The 20617-nt window shown below is 40.2% G+C and overlaps 1 protein-coding gene across 3 annotated transcripts in view; it reads right to left on the bottom strand.

The window, feature by feature from the left end:
* Positions 1–20617, bottom strand: part of NCAM2 (neural cell adhesion molecule 2) — a 240759-nt gene that overhangs the window by 77831 nt on the left and 142311 nt on the right. For all 3 annotated transcript variants that reach the window (XM_072138586.1, XM_072138588.1, XM_072138587.1), the window contains exons 7-9: positions 16014–16174; positions 7921–8066; positions 2616–2766 (exon numbers count right to left, since the gene is read on the bottom strand). In XM_072138586.1, the coding sequence (XP_071994687.1) occupies positions 2616–2766; positions 7921–8066; positions 16014–16174 (458 nt within the window). The remainder of the gene's footprint in view (positions 1–2615; positions 2767–7920; positions 8067–16013; positions 16175–20617) is intronic.

Below are 20617 nucleotides of genomic sequence, written 5' to 3'. Positions count from 1 at the left end.
TGATTAGAATGTTTCAAGAGAGGCTAAGATACTCATGATAAAGACATAGGGGGTCATTTACTAATGGTCTGAGTAGCGCATTTTCGTCGGTTTCCGATATTTTTCCGAATACCGCTGCTTTTCCCTGATTTGCCCCGGGATTTTGGTGCACACGATCGGATTGCATGCAACAGAAATCGGGGGGCATGGCCATCAGAAAACCAGACAGATTCGGTGGCACACGGACCTTAGTGAATCCCGGGCGGACCCGAATCAGTGTCGGAGAACCCGCCGCTGGATCGCGACTGGACCGGGTAAGTAAATGTGCTCCATAGTTTTACTTTTATAAAAAATAACTGGTCAGACCACAAATGGAATATATTTACTCTTATTTACTCTTCTTTTATGTGCAAACTGCTTGCTCAGCTGCTTACGAAGTGTCTGCTCCACATTTGTGTCGCACCCAACCGTTTCGTGGTGCCCGCACTATGCTTCACTAATTTAGTCAATGAAATGGGCCTTCCAGTGCTCTGTCAGACCCTGCTTCAAATTTAACATACAAAGTCTAACAGAAGTGTGTCGTACGCACCATGTTAAAGATACACCAAAAAAGGTGCACTCTGTTGGAGCAGTGCAGGGGGTGCCAGATTCATGAACAACGGGCGCCAGGAATCTTGAATCTTGTGCAACCGGCACTATACACAGACTGTTCTTACTAAATGTACCCCATTGTGTACATTTTGGGGCGCTAGTGCATAAAAAAGAAATAGTTGAACACGAGCCGCTGCGGAGGAGAGCAAACAAAATTATTAGGGGAATTGGGGGACTAAAATACAATGAAACATTGCAGGGGGCATCCTCTATATCTAGAGGAGAGGCGGTTCTACCATCGCCATAGACTGGGGGCATCCTCTACACCTAGAGGAGGTGCAGTTTCTACCATCACCATAGATGAGAGGCATCCTCTACACCTAGAGGAGAGGAGGTTCTACCATCACCATAGACAGGGGGTATCCTCTACACCTAGAGGAGAGGCGGTTCTACCATCACCATAGACAGGGGGCATGCTATACACCTAGAGGAGAGGCGGATCTGCCATCACCATTGACAGGGGGCATCCTCTACACCTAGAGGAGAGGCGGTTCTACCATCGCCATAGACAGGGGGCATCTTCTACACGTAGAGGAGAGGCAGTTCTACCATTACCATAGACATAGGGCATCCTCTACACCTAGAGGAGAGGAGGCTCTACCATCACCATAGACAGGGGGCATCCTCTACACCTAGAGGAGAGCTAGTTCTGCCATCACCATAAACAGGGACAACCTCTACACCTAAAATAAAAATATTGTATTCCCATTATTTTATTCACTTCCCACAAAAAATGTCACTATTTCCAACTGCCTGCATATCCCTCCATTAGCCTATGTAGGTTAGGATTGTAATTACCCCTTATTTTGATGCACAGAACGTCTTCCTGTAATCATACAGTAGATTTGTTACAACAGGAAGTGTGACTGCAGGATCTGACTACTCATAGTTTGTTTGTAGTCTGTTACCAGGAGACACAATAGTATGAATATGTGATGTAGACACAAAGTAAAAAGACATTCTAAGTGAACCTCTTTGCAAATTCGCAATGAAAATAACGGAGATTTTTTTTTTTTTTTACGGAGGTGGATATTGTCTCCTGGACTTTCTCCTGGAATAAGAAGAACATTCTTGTAACAGACTAAGGCTGGTGATACACATTGAAAGCTATTGACCATATGCCAATTAAGCAAACATTTACTTTTCTCAACTTTTCAATACACATATATGCTTAGCCAAGTTGAGCCGAAGGTCAATTCGAAAGCAGTATGGTTCCTAATTAGTGTTGAGCGGACCCATCTGTCTTACAGGGCATAATTTTAAAAATTGAGTTTTGAAGGAAGGGGGCCATGGATAACAAATATAAGAAGATTATTGCAGTTACACTGCCTGGAGGTTACTGGTAAACTAGAATCATCTATTTGTAGAAAACTCGTAGTAGTTATTAAACTAGAATACAACTATCTTTAGATTTCCCAGGATGCATTTGCTTAGAAAAAATGTTATGGGCCTCCATTCATATTTCTTATGGCTGCTCTATCCTTAAAGGGAACCTGTCTCTAGGAGATCCATTTTTAGCACACACACCCCCCCACACAGATTATAGAACATACACTGTGTTTTTGTATAAAAAATAGGTTTTACAGAAAAAAAGATATGTTATATTGTACCTTTCATTAGCATCTGCTGTGTGACTAGGCAGTTGTCCCCTGGGAGTGGCTGGAAAGGAGCAGTTCCCCCCCCCACCCTTGGGAAACTGCTCCTCCATGTACTATGCTCCATGGGGACTGGGGGAGTGCTAAAATGGGTCTCCTGGTGACAGGTTCCCTTTAAACTAGGAAGCCATTATCAGATTGGAGCACTGATCAGCTGTTATGGCTGTCTCCCAGTGCCAGATGCTATGCAGAGGATACAACCATCTGCTTCTGGCTTCATGCTTCGTATACTGAAGTTTCTGATGCAAATGGATTAGAACTTCAACCATGAAATGTACATCTTTATGATTTTTCCTAAACAAACTTAATAGAAATAACTTGGAAACTTACATTCGACATTGAGATACATGCTCTTCTGATGGCCACCGATCCTGCTTGCTGCTTCACAGTCATATCTTCCTGCATCTGATAACATCACATTTCTTATGCGCAAAGCAGATTTCCCATGGTGACCTATGCTTTCTATACGGTCATCCTGGCTCTGTTAAATTGAAATAAAATATTCCAAAACATTACAGATGACCATTATGACATACATAGTAGACTTTAAAATGTAGCAAAAGTTGTAAGTATTCTTATAATAAGACTTATTAAAAGGTTTTGTGACTAGATTTAACTTCCAGCTTACAATAAAGAGTTCAAGCTAAGTGCATAATTCATATCTCCCATTTTTGGAGTCCTTTTAATCTTTAGGATGTCTTTCCACTTCTACCCAGTATTTTGACATTCTGTTGATTAAATCGGATCTTCTCAAACAACTCTATGCACAATGTCCCCCTGCTCTTGGAAGCCTTGAGGTAAGTGAGGTAGGTAGCTCAAACTAAAGATACAGTAAACAGAGTATTTTAGGATGCTGGAATCCAATATACAGAAATAGGGAGACTCCTGGAAAGGTCCCAAGGTGTATCGATCATTTATTACTTGAGCATTTTTACCATAAATTGGAGCTCCATTTTAAGTTCTCAATGCCAAATACAGCCCAAAGACACTTTTATATATTTCATACATCCCATTGGATGTATATTTTGGTTCTAAGGTCCAATTCACTTTTTATTGTTTAGTTAATCATTATCTTTAGTTTGGGCTCAGGAAATTAAATGTTAACTCAGTCTCCTTGCACATTAACATTTCAATATGGGTAGCACATGGCCACATTCACTTCAATGGGCAATACAGTCATCCATTTAAACAGCTGTATCACCCACCGTAGTGTGTGCGAGCCGGGCAATCGTTCCATAAAAGATTTACTGTATGGCCAAGAGGGGAGGGGTAAGGAGCACTCATTGTCCCTCCCGTCTGCACCTGACCAGGTGCTACAACCGCTTGCATGGGCCCTTAAACTAAAAGTATATAACAAACTCTGATGAACCCAGGTGTTCCAGTCCCATTTAATGTAGCAACAGCAACTTAACTCTTGTTCCAATCATCCTTGAGCGTTACCCTTCAAGTTGTATGAACAGACAGAATTGGAGTTCATTACTCTGGTGATTGATGGCTCATACAATTAAATGCTGTTGTTTAGGTGAGAGGGAAGGGATTAGCTTATACTACCTCTGTCTCCTTTACTAATTAGAACATAAAGACATCATAAATTTTCCCTGTTTGGAACCCAATCCATTAGCTCTGATACCATTGTCAGCAGAAGACTGACTTGAATGAAAATATTCACTTTGGAGACACTTCCCAACTTCAGTGTATTTATTTGCTAAAAAAAACAAAAATACTGGAAACCTCTAATCACATATTTTTACCAAAAAAATTCAAGAACGTGCCCCCTAAGTGGATGTCATCATTCAAGCCAGTCTTCTGACCAACTATAACATCTAAATCTGTTTTCAAATTCCTCTTTGTATTAGCAATAATGGAGTCTCACGTTGGACATATTTGACGATAAACACCATGCAAATAGGTTTTCTAGGATGGGATACAGAAAACTTTGGGGGAAACCATCAAGCTTCTATGCAAGTTTCTGGTATATTAACTTTCATATATTTGAAATTCCTCATGCGTGGCCAGGAATTGAGACTCTTATTCCCCTTGTTCCCCATTATTCCCCCTTTTACAACGATTGTGGGGGGAGGGGCATGGAGTGGCCCATGCTCAATGGCAAAGTGAGTTGACATGTGGAGTTTCTGCCTCACATCAGGGCACTGGCTATAGCCCGCACCCATTCCTGGCACAGGTTATAGCACAATTCTATATTTGCCCAGCCACGCAGCCCACCAATAGATATATCAAGACAATGGAGCTTTTTGATAAATACGGCATGAACAAAGGAGCGGGGCGGAACATCCGTAATGAAAATGTAAAGCAGTCAGCTCTCTATATATGCAATTCTACTGCAGAAATAAAGGTATCCAAGAAAAAAAGCCCTAGTGATCAACCCAATTGGTAGGACATTTGTAAACACGACCCCTGGTCTAACCATCAAATGTGTAAAATGCCCCCTTTCCTGTTTTTGAGCTATCCATGGGATGCCTGGGAGATTTGCAGTGGATTTGCATTGGTCAGAAACCTTTTTGATTCCTTTTAACCATAAATGCCTTCACCATAGAACTGAATCAGTGGTGGTTCCCCGCAAAGTCTTGACCTGCTCTGCAAGACCACAGCCAATCATTTTGATGGTAAATTGCCATATTTTTAATCCCCAAGTCCCACCCACTTTTAGGAAGCAGTTCCATGCATATCCAGGAATGTGGAAGTGTCCCTATTATTATGGCCCCCACTGAATGAGGTGGCAATGCCCATTTTAACGTGTAATTTTTAAGTAGATAACTTTTAGTAGATGTTAAGAAATGTTTTATCTAAATACCTATTTCTTTAAACTTACTCACAGTTCATAAGCATGTGCCTTACCACAAGAGAAAATTGATTCTGTAAATCTGTTTTTAGGAAAGAAGTGGCTTATTAAAATCTTTGATAAGAATTCGGTCTGACTGATGGCTGTTCTCCTTGCCCAGAATTGACAACTTCATTCTAAGTGAATCAACAATCATGGCTAATGTGAAATGAAATAGCTCGAAGGGCATGTATATCGGCAAGGCCCTCTACTATGATATATAATAATTGTTGAGAAATGAGTTTTTCCAAGTGTGTTCTAATAAATCCATCTATCTCGACACGTTTGCATTTCTTCCAAGGCTATTTAGAATAAAATAATAGAGGCAGAGATAAGGAAGAAGAAGATAAAAATTCATTCTTCCAGGCAGGAAATATTTCATGTACCTTCATAAATATAAACAAGACCATTTATAATTTATGTGTCTTCCAGTGTCCATAGTCTCAGTGTTTGTTATAAGATCTGTAACTACTCATTGTTACTTTTACATTCAGTGTATGGTGAATAAAGGATTAAAGACTTAAAATACAATATAATAAAATTGTACAAAAAATGATCGGCAGGGATCAACAAAAATGACAAAGTTGGTTAAAAATTTGTTAGGGTTCACAGTAACACAACTCAATAGACATTCATGGGATACCTTGACTGGCTTAAACCAATATTGTTCCTCCCCATGCTTATAAAGTTCCATTGTTTGTTCATAAAGTTGACTCACTATGTATGCAAAAGACCCCATGTGAGACTGTCTTTGTTTAAATGGAGTCCATCTTATTCATGTCCTTCCTTATAGAGATACTGGCAGTGTTACTTACTGAAGGGAATTTCTGTGGAAGGGGTGAACGAGGGAGCTGATTTATGCTCACAAGTCACTCACACACAGCAAAGTCCCTCCCACTGCTGAGGGAGGGGTGAATGGTATAGCAGAGCAGAGTTTACTCGGCTATAGAGAGAACAGGCCTTGTCAATCAGGAAACCAGTGGAGTGGCTTAGCTATAAGAACATTAACATGCATAGATAGTGAGTCAAATTGTTGAACGGACTGTAGAACCCCACAGGCATGGGGAGGAACAATATATGGATAGTTGTACTGCTGTGTAATCGTAGTTTTCAAAGATATGTTTAGTAAGATTGGGTTCATTTGTTTTGCAGATTTCCTTTAAACACCTTTTGGTCTTAGAATTTTTTCTTGATATGCTCCAATATTGTCAAAATATTCTAAAAACTTGTTTAATTTATTTACTGCAAGATTTTGCCACCTTTATTGTTTCGGTTGGTGTGTTCCTACTAGGAAGTAGACCAATGGGAGCGCAGATAAGAAAGTCTCCAAAATGGCTAAGATATTGTTTAGGTACATATATTGTAGATCATAGGTCTCCCCTCTCATGTGACTGTTAATTAATAGTGAGTAGGGCAGGTCTGGCTCAAGATAGATGTAACTTGACATGACAACTTCTCTCCATATTTCCTTCTAGGGCACCATAATGAAACATGGTTTTCACATATCTTCATAAAAAATTCACACAATACAAATTCAGCAGTTCTAGATTTGTAAATGGAGTTATAGATGACACTGAAGTGGCCCCTAGCACTAAGGAAGTATTGAACCCTAAAGACCTAAATCTAGCCAACCCAATCACATTTTTTGATGGAGGGTAGTACCCAAGAACCATCAATCATCTTATGCAATCAAGGAACCCATGTACAAAACTTGCAATAATATAGAGAGAAATGAGAAATCATGTTTTTTTTTTAAATATCCTAAAAGTGCCATCTGATGACACTTACCAGAATATGAAATATTTAAAAATGAAACATTAGAAATTACACAGCTGTATTAGCCAGTGCATTTCTGAGCAGACATCCTCCTAAATGACTGGGATATAATGCCAAATGTCTTTTCCTTTAGTGGCCATGGATCAACAAGTTTTCTTAAAGAGAAAATGTTCAGAAAAGCCGGAGCACATTCTGGTATAAAATTCAAATAGTTTATTGGATATCCATTAAAAGTTGTCGCACTAGGCACGTGCTGACAAGGTGCAGGTAAACGACCTACGCGTTTCAGCTTAAAACAAAGCCTTAATCATGATAGGATATCCAATAAACTATTTGAATTTTATACCAGAATGTGCTCCGGCTTTTCTGAACATTTTTCCTTGGACTGTACCGTCATGCCAGACGCCGTAGCAGCACTACTTTAAGCGGTTCCACCCATAGACAAGCCAAAAGGGTATGTGATAAATCCTTTTTTTTTCCTTTTCTTAAAGAGGACTCTTAACATCTCCACTAACCCCAACTCTTTGCATCCATTAATAGATATCGCTCCACTGACTTTGGATTGGTTGTAAATTTGCCACCTAGGTCTCACTGTTAAAAAAAAAAAATCGGTGTTATTAGTTTGGTCCCCTATGCTCTCTTTTGTCAAGAGGGCTGTACTGGATTTAAGCAGATATTCTTGGCCCACCAACATGACAGTAAAGATCATAATTTAGCATGTCTAGTGTTGAGCTTACCAGCACTAATATATCAGGAAAGTTGGAAGCGGAAAACATTCTTACTGTGCCAGAATCGGTAGTCTGGCATGTTCAGATTTTTGGGAAATTTAATTGGTTGGGGAGGTTAATAGTCCTATTAAAGCCCTCTTACATTTCAAAGACCAGAGGGATCATTTTCAAGTGGATTACATTTTTAATTTGCAATATGATTGGCTGGTTCCTACCGATTTGTCCTTATGTAATTCAACAGCAATAAAACAACTTACGCCATGACGAAGTTAAAAAATGTGAAATCTCTCACCCTGTCTCCATCAGTGAAAGTCCGTCCATCACTGGCTCTTTTCCATGTAATCTCCGGGATGGGTTCTCCTTCTGCTTCACATGTCAGGGTCACATGACCATTTTCAACTGTAGTCTCATTTTGCAATTGTATAATATGAGGCTGCACTGTTAAGAAAATTAATTAAATTACTGCTTAAATTATTTAATAGCGTAACTTAGCAACAAGACTCATGGGCTGGGAGACTGGGAGGCTGCGCTGCCATTGCCAATGTTTGTTTAATCTACCGGCAACAATAACTGTAAATTGCTTGGCTATGTTATATTGCTTAATCAAGGTTACTGCCTGGGCATTTATTTTACTTCAGCAGGGTTTTATATTACAGCGTAGAAATCATGTAATGGGATTAGCTGCCTGAAGTTATACTGAAATTTTATATATTCGACAATAATACTAAAAATGCTATTGATGCAGCAGTGCTAAGACTGCAGCAGAGCAGGCACTAAAAGTTGTGCAGTATGCATACATGAAATGGAGTCCATGGTGGGGGGGCCCTGCTGGTCGACACTGGCAGCTGCCACTATGGGGAGCTCATTAGACATAGATTTAAGGAGAGTCATTCACTTCTCATTCAGTAAAATCCACAATCAGTAAGAAAGAACAATAGGCTCTTTGATATATTCTAAAGTTAAGCAAATGAAGGTTCACATGCAGACCATTATGGTCTTCTGGACCAATGTAGACTGAAAATAATTTCTCTGCACATAAGAGGATATATACTCTGTGCAGAATACAAGCTGTACCAGGAAAAGTACTAAAAAAGCCCCTGGATGATGTAGGTATCATTCACATAAATCAGAGGACCAGGAGTGAATTTATCATAGATTCACGCAGAACACTTGAGAAGTTTGGATATACCCAACAGACTAGTGAGCATGGTTTTGAGTAAAGTGCTAAAGTACAAGTATGTTGCATTGCTATAAGCCTATGAAAATAACTTTTCGAGTTACTTTTTTAGATCAGAAAGTAGCAGAGTGGTTTATTGGGGGTCCATTCTGCTGCCTTTAAAGGAGGCTTGTGGATGGCTTTAATCAATGGTAGTCAGTAGAAATGAGCAAAATCGGTATCGGTCTGCAGATTGGTCTCTGATTATTTAACCCAATGTCATGGGTGTCCCCGCAACCCATGTCTCGGGTCACGGGTACTCCCGTGCCTCGCTCTGGTCACCGGCTCCTACGCGACCCTCAGCTTCCCCCCGTGTTGTCTTGCCTCTCCGCGCTCCCACTCAGCATCCGGCAGCGCGGCGCACGCACACCAGCCACCCAGGCCACACACGCAGCAGTGCTCGAAAATTTAAAGGGCCAGCACACCGCTAATTGGTGCTGGCCATTTCAGGAATTTTATAACAGCCGGCCACTTCTTGCATTCCCTGCCGGATGATTGTGCTTCTTGCGTTATACCTGCGCTCCTGCTTCTCCTGCGTTCCTGTGTGTTCCCGTGTATCCTGCGTTCCTGTTCCCATGTGTTACTGCTCCTGAGTTCCCATGTCCTGCGTTCCTGTGTGTCTATGTTCCAGTCCCCATCTGCCTGGACCTACCGTTGCTGAACCTGGATTGGACTTGACATTGCATCTCTGCCGCTTGCCCTGACCCTTTTCCTGAACCTTATTACGAGACTGTCTTCCGCTAAGGTACCTCGACCTCAGCTCCCACCGCGGGCTAGTCGCACTGGTGGAACGGCCTAGTGGTACCTTGCCATAGAAAGACCATCACGCTTTGCGGGCTCTGGTAAAGGCCAGGTGCCACTTAGACTCCCAGGTGTCGGCTAGTACAACCTCCATCGGTGGTTCAGAGGATTCACTCATCCCGTATCCTGACACCCAACTGGTAATACCCACAATCAATGCTGATTCCAATTGCGAGTGTTACCCTTTAAAGGCCACTGGCAAAAGTTCAGCAGCATTTACATGTATGGGTCGGTTGCACATGCATGCATCTATTTTCACAAGGATCGTTGCTCCCTGATGACTTCATGGCATGTAAATAATGGTGTGCAAGCACTGCCAGCACTTTAAAGAGTGCTGATCATGGGTGCTAACAGGGGTGATGAGACAAATATCATACCCAAACTTCTTGCTGTATTTCGGTTTCAAAGTTTGGGGACCTGAACTCCCAATGTGTGGCACAGACCTAAACTTTGCAGGTTTGAGTTCACTCATCATTAGTTGTCAACTTTCCTGTATGTTTGTGCATACAAAAAGTCCATTAATCACTTTATAGATCATGAATTGTAGATTAGCGGAGGTGCGACAGCTAGCACCCCCCCCCCCCCAATCCACTTTAATACAAGATAGTCACTGGTGAAGAAGACACCAATGTTTGAAGTTTATTGGGCATCCAACTGGTACACTGCCTATAGAGCTAAAAGAGTGTAAAAAGTCGATGTTGGGAGTTTTCCTCCCACCAGTCTTCTGACAAGGCTTTCAGGAACACAACAGTGCATGGTAGGGGCTAGGAATCAAGCTACTACTAGGGGCTAGGAATCATGCTTGGAAATGTCTTGATTGAATAGACAAAACATTGCATTGCTATGGTGGAATAAACTTCTATCCTTATACCGATTGGAGTGCTGCTTCAGTGTTAACCGATTCTGGATTTTTGGGGTCGATGTCATACCTCTTTCAGAAGACCTGCATTTACGGTGCTGCTCCATACCTTCTGTTTTCTTGGATTTACTAGTAGTAATATGTATTGGCCATGTTTATGAATTTACTAATGGGATTCAGATAATATTTGGAGCTGTGTAGTGGTGGGCCTCTGGGTATCCCAGTCCAATGTTACCTACCTCTAAAAAGAAACCTTTTTACAGAATATTGCACTTATTCAATGGGGCTTAAGGGTAGAATTCCACTGACTGGTCCCATGCTACCAGTTGGCAACCAGTTGCTTTTATAGGGAAGGTAAACTAAAGCATCTTCCCAGGCAAACACTAAATCTACATCCAAGTAATATAAAAAATAGACTATACATATTTATAAACTTCTAGTTTCCTTTCCTTCTGCCAAAGCGATGTCTTCTGTAATTCTTCCCTTACAGCAGATCATTTCACATTGTATCGCCGGAACGTAGCATAATCCTCCAATTCTGCCGCTAAGGTTATAAACTCATAAGTCCTCAGTGATTTTTTTGTATTATCTGAAATGACATTTTATGTGGCAAAAACGCTAGAAGCAATAGTACATTTCTCAAAGAAGCACTTGTGGAAAAAAGAATCACTGTCAAAATGTTATTTCCCCGCAATATCTCAGTGTATATATTTAACTTCCAGGATACGATGCATTGTGTATAAATATTCCGTGTCTGCTTCCTATCATTATAGCGGCAGAAATATATTATTTGATATTCTAAGTCAAACCCGAAAGTATCGATTGCGATGCTGAGGAGGAGAGTCATAAAATAAGAGTTAGACCTTGAGGACATTACTCAAACAGCTATTTGAGCAGATGTAACAGTAGGGTTGTGTCTCTGAAAGGGAAGCAGAGCAGAGTTTGTCGTTTGGCATATCATTATACACCCCAGTGAAAGGAATGACGTCTCTGCTGTATTGTAAAAATGGGAGGGAATCGGTTGCACGTCTGTTGTCCTGGAAAGGACTGCGCTCAACGGAGGAACCTGAACATCACACGGCTGAATCTTTGACAGGTTTCTTAACCTTTCTAACAACCTGACTGCAGCTGCCAAAAAATATCATTCCGAATGAAATCTCGATGCTCCAATTCCTTACAGATAAACTTTGCTAAAAATCGATCAAAATTGTACAGAGGAGATGTAGCTTCAGATCCAAAAACATATTTTTTGTTTGGATGAAGTAGAGATGAGATTTAAATAGTTTTATTCAAGGAATTTTACAAAGAATGGCATAAAAAAAAGAAAACGTACTTATCCTGTTCCGGCTCCAGTGTTGCACCATAGCTTCTAGTCTTCAGTCCCGTAATGTGTAAATTTTTCCTTTTCATGTTTGTAAAAATCGGGTGCATGTTGCAGCTCGGTATTACCACACATCAGGCATCGTATTTGTGTGTGAATAAGTCTATTTTAAAGGGTATTTTAAAAATTCAGGGTTCAGGAAGTGTCAGGGACCATGGAATCCACTGTGGCTAAACAGAGTTCTCCTTGGATTATGGAACGTCACTACTAGTGATGAACATTGCATTTCGGTCTGTTCAGCCATAAATTTGGTTTCAACGTTTGGGCATTTAACAACAGCAAATGGCGTCGGCACCAATCAAAGGTTTTAACCCTTTAAATGTCGCAGGCAATGCAGTAATTCTAGGGAAATGCCCCCAGAGGCTTTGCCGGAGGCATGCAATCGGTGCCGGCGTTAAATAGTGATGCATGGAACCTTACCTGTAAATGATGCTGGCAAAGTTTCTGCCATTTAAATGGTTAATACCAACTATCAGTGCCAGCACTGATCACAGGTGTTACCGGTGGGTGTTCAGGTACCTAAATCACTTAATAACTAATCATCTAATAAACTTTTGCTTGAGCTTCACCCAAACTCGGTGAACATAGATGGGCTGACTCATCACTGGTTATGGGAGGGGCAGTGAGTGGCCAAAGCTATTCCCTTGTCCGCCAACAAATACCAAAGTTCCTGAAAAACTCTTTTAAAGGTTTGAAAACTAAGTGCCCACAGCACTTAGCACATGCCTCTAATTTGCTCAATTTGTTGAATTTTAAACCTTTTTTGTACCAATAGACGTTTTGCTGTAGGAGAACATATGGTGAAACTTAGTACTTTCAGTATCCACATGCTATGTCATAAATACCTGCCGTGGGTCACGGAGGCCCATGTCCTCTCCCTTGTGGCCATATATACTCTCCATCCTGACAAATATTCTAGTATCTTAGCTTCTCTAGGTTGACTGTGGGTTTTTCCTCACCCTGCTTTGTTCTTTGCTCTCTGCATCGAGCTCCTCCATAGCCACTTCCTTATGCTTTGAATTAAAGCCGGTTCCTATCTGAATGTTACTGCAGTCACTCAGAGCAGCTGAAGTGCAGTTTAGTGCAGTTTGCACCAATTATGGCAGATTTTTCCCAACAACTAATTTGTTGTTTTTGTTTCAGAATATAAGTTGTTTTTCTTTACCCTTACAGTAATATATATTTCTACTATTTTAGCAACAAAATCAAAGCAAAGACAAGTTCTACCAATAGGGAAAGGCAACTAAATAAAACAATATTCCATTTATAATATGCATTTAATATTACACAAACCAGTCTGCCGTATACTGTCCTGTGCATATATCACATATGAAGATATTCTAATGTTGTGTAAACTGCAAAATGCAGAGCAACAAAAAGAACGTTTATCACTGAAATCCTGGCAGCAGACAGCGCCCTCTATTGGAATAGAAAAATAAAACTTGAACTCAGGATAACTTAAAGGACATCTACCACCAGGATCCAAGATTGTGAACCAGAAAGAATAATATACTGGTGTTTGCCCTCTCTGGCAGGAGCTGCTCTTCTTTTAGCTTCTTATGCCCTGGTTTGTTAAAAAAAAGGCTTTTATAATTATGCAAATGACCCTGAGAGGCTCCAGGCTGCATAGCTGTTTATAGAACCTGGAGCCCCTCAGGTGCATTTGCATAATTTTAAAGCATTTTTTCCTTAAAAACAAGGGTTTATAAATCTTAAAGAAGAGCTGTTCCTGCCAGAGGGGGCACACACCAGTATCTCAGTGCATTTGGTTTACAATCCTTCATCCTGGTGGTAGATGGCCTTTAAAGGACACCTACCATTAAGAACCAGGGAAACTTATTGATAGATCCACTGTAACCCAATAGAAAGAATAATACGTGTGCACCAGCAGATATAGCCATGCCCCTGTTCTCGTTATACACTGCAGGATTCATGTAGGACAAGGATATCTCTGCTCTGCATCCAGCAGCAAGTGTTTACTGCTAATCTCCGGTAAGATACAGACCCCTACGTTGAGTATCTGCGGTCCAAGAGGGAAATACTGGAAAATTCCAGCAGCCGACACAGCCCCATATTCTGTACCCAAAAGCTTCAATAGCTGAGAGATCTAAGTTCTGTATCCTGTGGTAGGTATAGACTGTGGGGCTACTGCAGCAGACAGACCAATGTGCTCTATTAGTATATACCGGTTGCATTTAAACTGATTACAATAGCAGCACAGTGAGGCCCCCTGCTGGATACAGATGACAGAGCACTGAGCTACTGAAGCTCTACAGTGAGTTGCAGGAGTATGCAGACATGTGCCTGTGCTGCCTAGTTTTATAAAAAGGTCAGTCACTTCCATACAGTATACTTTAAACATGGATTTTGGGAATAGTTTGCATACCATACTTCTAGTTTTAGACCAGCGAGACATAGGAGTTATAGCTTGATGACTTTTTCTTTTTAAATGAGAACTAAGGGTTAACAGCTTCCCTGCTGTGAAGAAAATGTTGTGGGAATGTGGGAATGAGGCTGCAGAGGAGTATATGACACATCTGAAGGTGCAAAGAGAGACATAAAAAGTTCTTCAGAATCGTAAACTGGGCTTGAGGGACTGATACAGGGCTTCTGTTCTTTCTTAATATTCATTTGTAAGAGAATTTTGCATCTGCAGATCTACAGAAAGGCAAGACTTTCCTGCTACCTACATAGAGTATCATCACTTAACCTGTCCTCTACAGAGTGAGCAGGGAGCAGATCCCTTCCCTCTTTATCCTCCATATTTTGTGTAAACAGACTGACAGAGATAATCGCCATGGACAGAGAAGACAGCTACTGCAAGGAGTGTATAAACTGAGGAGGATAGCAAAGGAACTGATGGACATAGATAATTAATGTAATAGGCAAAGTTTTTCTAAATGGTAATAGCTATTGATTTGTGAAAAAACTTTTTCTGCTACAGTTTTACCGGTAAATTCACTGTTTAGAAAATAGTTGTATTTCTTGTAGAAATTTGCCCATTTGTACATTTTCTGCATAAAATTGTGTAAATCATTAACCTAACAAAATAGAAGCCTTTCATGAAAAATCTTTGTTTTAGAGGACAGGAGAGGGTTACAGTACACGCCAATTTCAAGCCCATCGGAACAACTTTGTTCTGACTAATTATATTTGGACCTAACCAAATCTTTTGAAAAATTGAATCAAATTTTGAACAATTTTCTCAACTCCAGTACTAGTAGTTAAAAATATAAAAGGTATAGCAGACAGTTTAGGGTGCAAACTATACCACAATTCCAAAGGTTTTTGCTTAGAAAATCTTTCCTGATTTAATTGGAGAATCTGATTATTGGTCACATGACACTAATGAGGACCAGAATGTATGAGATAACTTAATAAAAACAGCCTCTGATAAGAAGATGAACTTCAATCCATGTCACATATGTTTCTGATAAGGCATTTGATAATGTTTTTGTTCAACTCTAATTCCGTCAAAAATGTGATGTGAAATGTGTTGGTTTCTTAAAAAAATCTTTATTATCTTTATATCTTTATTATTCAGGATAAAAGGGTAAATCCAACTAATCTATGATTAGTGATTAGAGGACTCATGAGGGTGCAGCTTGTATGGTCATACCTGGAACAAAACTTAGGTTCAGCTACATGAACCTCAACACCCCCCATTGATTGTTGTGTTAACCCTTTAAATGCCACCAACAAAGCCTCAGCCAGCATTAAAACACCGGCAAAGTGGTTCAGGAAAAAAACTGGTAAAAATCTAGTAAAAATAAGATTTTGAGAAACATGCCCAATATTTTGAGTGGTATCCACCTGGATTCCATCAAGAACAGACTCCACAGTGCCTAGTGGAAAATACGGCCCTGCAACACCTACAAGTAACATCTCTGTGGGATTTTCATGATTAGCCTTTGGTTCATTTTAAGATTTACATGATATTGAAGGTTTTTTATGTCAAATTATCAGATTTATGGTTTTTCGATATGTCTTTTTGTCTTTAGTCCATACAATCTACCATAATAGTATATAATAGTATATTGTATGCCATGGCCCTATAATAACAATGTAATATTACAATAGATTGGATTTTTCGAGTTGAAAGGTGTCATTAGTACATAACAGACTTACCAAACACTTGCAGAAATGACTGCTTTTCAGTAAATCCCGCTTTGTTGGTAGCTCGGCAGGTATACGATCCGGCATCGCTGTTAATGATATTTCTGATTGTTAACTCCGTATTGTCTTCTCGCAACGAATACTTGTCGTTTTCTTCAAGCATTTTTCCATTCCTACAAAGAAAAACCATGAATAGAGAATCACAAAGGAATCGCAACGTTGTACAGGACAATAAAAAAGCACATGACATGCATGGATTTGGTTCCATTGATGCTTAGCCGAAAACTTCATACAAAAGTTACTTTTTGTTAGAAAACCGCTCATGACATTAAAAAATACACGAGCCATTAGTCAGCTGCCAACATAGCAGCAGATTATCTATCCTGGAGGTACCATGTAATTATCGGACCCCATCATAAAAACTTTAAAGGGCTCCAATTCCTATAGTCAACCACATAGGCTTCATGTTTTTTTTTTTTAAATTTTATGACCTTCTTTTTTTTACAATAAAAGACCAATAACTGCCTAGTACCATTACCATTAAAGGGAACCTATCACGAAGTACAAGATAATTAAGAGAAACCTTGTGTGATTTTTCTTATGTTAAATCTGCAAATCTATTTTACACAAAATTGTATATGTGGATAAGCCTACAGCAGTCAAGGGGGCAGGGACCTATTTTTAGTGGGAAGAAATACACCCCCAGAGAAATTACAAACTTACAACCCCATTAGCTAATATGAGATAATGGAGGTATATTTTGAAGTTGCACATTGGATATAATTAAAGAGAACCTGTCATCAGTATAGAACACATAACAGTTTCTAATAGCCCTTGTCATAAAGATTGTAAAAATGCCCCCTCAGTATATAGATAGCACCGGAACATGCCCCCTCAGTATATAGACAGCCCCAGCACATGCCCCTCAGTACATAGATAGCCCCATCACTTGACTCCTCAGTACATAGACAGCCCCAGCACATGCCCCCTCAGTACATAGATAGCCCCATCACATGACTCCTCAGTACATAGATAGCCCCAGCACATGACTTCTCAGTACATAGACAGCCCCAGCACATGCCCCCTCAGTGTATAGATATATAGCCCTAGTAAATGCCCCCTCAGTATATAGACAGCCTCAGCACATGCCCCCTCAGTACATAGACAGCCCCAGCACATGACTCCTCAGTACATGGATAGCCCCAGCACATGACTCCTCAGTGCATAGATAGCCCCGGCACATGACTCCTCAGTATATAGATAGCCCCAGCACATGACTCTTCAGTATATAGATAGCTCCAGCACATGCCACCTCTGTACATAGATAGCCCCAGCACATGACTCCTCAGTATATAAATATATAGCCCCATCCTCAGCCCATAGGACATACCCCCTCATAGTCCCAGCACAGTAAAAAAAAAAAAAAAAAGAATTGTGTGCATCATAAACATGCGCACAATGCTGATCATTGGGGGGGGGGGGGGTTGTACTGTGACTCCTGTGGGACCCCTCTTTCATTACAAATTGGGGGGGGGGTTAACACAGTCCCACTAGAACCCCCCCCATGATGGCGGCAGTGAGTGATGGTCCTTTTTTAAGAAGGACCTGTATGTATGCTGGTGCTATAACAATTGTTCCTGTTGCCATACTGGTATTTACTCTAATGTTTAGGTGTTTTGTCCTCTATGATTTTTAACTTTAAATTAGTAATTTTATGAATAATAGCAGTGGGTGAGGATTAAAATCAGACATTAAAATCTAATTTCTGGATATGGTACCCGACTACCGGCTTTGCTATTGTAGTTCTGAGCCTGAGTCAATTAAAATAAAACAAGCAAAACTTGAACGTAATTAGCCTTTGGAGGTCTGGATCCTATTTTACATGAATGACTGCAAACAGGTTTTAGTGTTACTGAATACTGAATTATTCCATGTTTGATAACCTGTTTTTTGGGCTCTGATCCACCCAATACCTTGGTTATTCATGTAAGTCAGCTACGTCCATCTAAGCCATTGGTGCCCAGAACTGTGCAGGTTCTTCCATGTGTGGTCCCAGCAATAAGCTGTGTAAGGGCAATGCTTTGCCCTTGGCGGGATCAGTTTATTCATTAAAATTTGCTCATAAATCAATGGAACCATCTGGTTCCAGGTCTGTTTTCTGTGTTAGTTTTGGTGCCAGACAAAGCTGCCAATGTAAGATCAGTGGGAGTGCCAGGAGTCGGACATCTATTAACCTCATATTGATGTCCGCCAAACCTTTTTTTTACTTCTTCTACCACCATGCTGTAAATGTATTGAGCTGTGGGAGATCGTTTCATGCACTATGACTGTGATGGTGAGCTTTTTAGAGGTTGAGTGCCCAAACTACGGCCAAAAACCCACTTATTTATCTATTAAGTGCTGACACAGCAATTAAATCAGCAATGTATTGCTCCCTGCTCCTCCACAGCTTTCAATCACATTGGCATCTTGAGGACACCATACAGATGAAAGAAGGAGGGGAAATCTGAATTATGATAGAGGCTTCTCCCCAGAGTCCCCTTGAACTGGATGAACTTTGGGGCAGGAGCTCTGATGATAATCCAACTCTGTCCATACCACCTTGTCCTACTCCCAGGAAGTATTGCTTTAAAATAGCCCATCCTTGGCTACCCAGGACTACAGGAGGAGACCTACTCAGAGCCATCTCTGTGGGTACCTCATCTGTCACCCCAGCAAAGTTTGCCAGACAGGTTGAGTAACTTAAGTCACCAGCGGATAGTGAGGAGTGGGGCAGACATGTATGATGTCCTGATGAGGGAAGCAATAGGAGGAAGATATGGGGGACATAGGTTTGCTAAATTTGAAATCGCACGACGGAGTGGTTTCTCGAGGGAGGGTGGGGGGTTCTCCTCACTGGCCACTCCCATGGGACTAGGGACTCAGCTCTGCCACTGGCACCCGGGCCATAGGTTTACCACCACTGCACAATATAAATTTATAAACTTACTTTGTATTAATATAGCAGCAATGGTATCAGAAGCTGAAAGTTTCCTGTGAAATAAGACAATAGCAGTAACAACTGTGACATGTAAAGGATTCCCTGTAGTAAAATTCCTAGGGAATCCCTTCCTTGCTTTGGTTAAGGGTGGCAATGTGTCACAATGGCACCTGAGGGATTGATCAAGGCTCCAGAACCTGTCACCATTAACCATATGTCAGGTCCTGTTGGTTAAAGTCACTGCCAGCATTATGCTGGCATAATTGTGGAACAATAAAAAAAACTGCAAAAAAAGTAACATGTTTAAAATATTCAAAAAATAAAATACCCATTAACCCCTTAAGGACAGAGCCTTTTTGGGCTCTTTTTTCACTCCCCACCTTCATAAATCTATAACATTTTCATTTTTTTTCATGTACAGAGCTAAGTGAGGGCTTGTTTTCTTATTTTCTGCTAAATAAATTTTACTTCTTAGTGACATTATTTATTATTTGCTGCTGTGTACTGGAAAGCTGGAAGAAAATTCCAAATGTAGTGAAAATGGTAAAAAATTGCATTTGCTGCCCTTTTTTGTGGGATCAGTTTTTATACAACTTTTTACTATGCGCTCCAAATGATACTTGTGATGAGCTAATGAGCTTATGTTTTCATGAGATGATGAGTTGATGAGATGAGCTAATGTTTTCATTGTGATTTTTACTGTTTATTTACTTTTATCGTTTCCTTGAAAAGGGGAGCGATTTTACATTTTTTATATTTTAGAATTTTATTTTATATATTTTTTTTATATATTTTTGTAACTTTTTTTATTTCTTTACTATTTTTTAAACCCTCTTTAACCCTAGATGGTCTGATCGTTCCTACCAAATAATGAAATACGACTGTATTGCAGTATATGGCGTCTCTACATAGGATTTATTACAATGAGCCACTAGCACATTGTATCAATTCTGCAGAAACCATGCAGCCTCGGGTCTGACGAAGATGGCAATCTCAACCAAGATGGCGGCGCCCATGTACCACCATCTTTTAAATGCCCCCGGCGTGTTTGTTGGTGGCAATCAAGGGGTTAACACCCGCAATCAGTGCTACCACCGAACGGAAGTTTTAGCAATGGGTGTTTGCTGCAATCTGCAGAAAATCCCATGTCTGTATGAAGAGGGCTCACATTGTGAGACCTCTTTATACATCCTTAACAGCTCGCTGATGGATATATTCGTCAGTGAATGTTAAGGAGTTAAAGAAAGTCCCCCTGGTTTATCCATGCTTGATTATGATGGTAGTTTTTAAGTGTCTTTAGTCTTGTAAAAAATCAAATTAAGACATGAAAATTCTATAAAAAATGTTGTATAATAACTGTACTTAACCTCAGTACAAAAATATAGTAACAACTACGTATGTATGTTTGATGGTAAATAGCAAAAAAATAAGAAAACAAACAATGCCAAAAGTGGTGATTTCTTTTTCATTCAGTCCCATAAGGAGTTAATAAAAATGTGCTCAATGAGATATAGCAGCTCCAAAATGATGCAAATAATCTTGTGTCATAATGTATAATGGAATCATGACTGTTAATAAAAACCAAATGAGAAAAAGCAAAAAAATGATTGTATCCTAAATGCCAAACCAGTTGTGT

This window comes from Engystomops pustulosus, chromosome 2, assembly GCF_040894005.1.
Source record: "Engystomops pustulosus chromosome 2, aEngPut4.maternal, whole genome shotgun sequence".
In the NCBI taxonomy this organism is placed as follows: Eukaryota; Metazoa; Chordata; class Amphibia; order Anura; family Leptodactylidae; genus Engystomops; species Engystomops pustulosus.
This window is presented reverse-complemented; position numbering and strand designations above follow the sequence as displayed.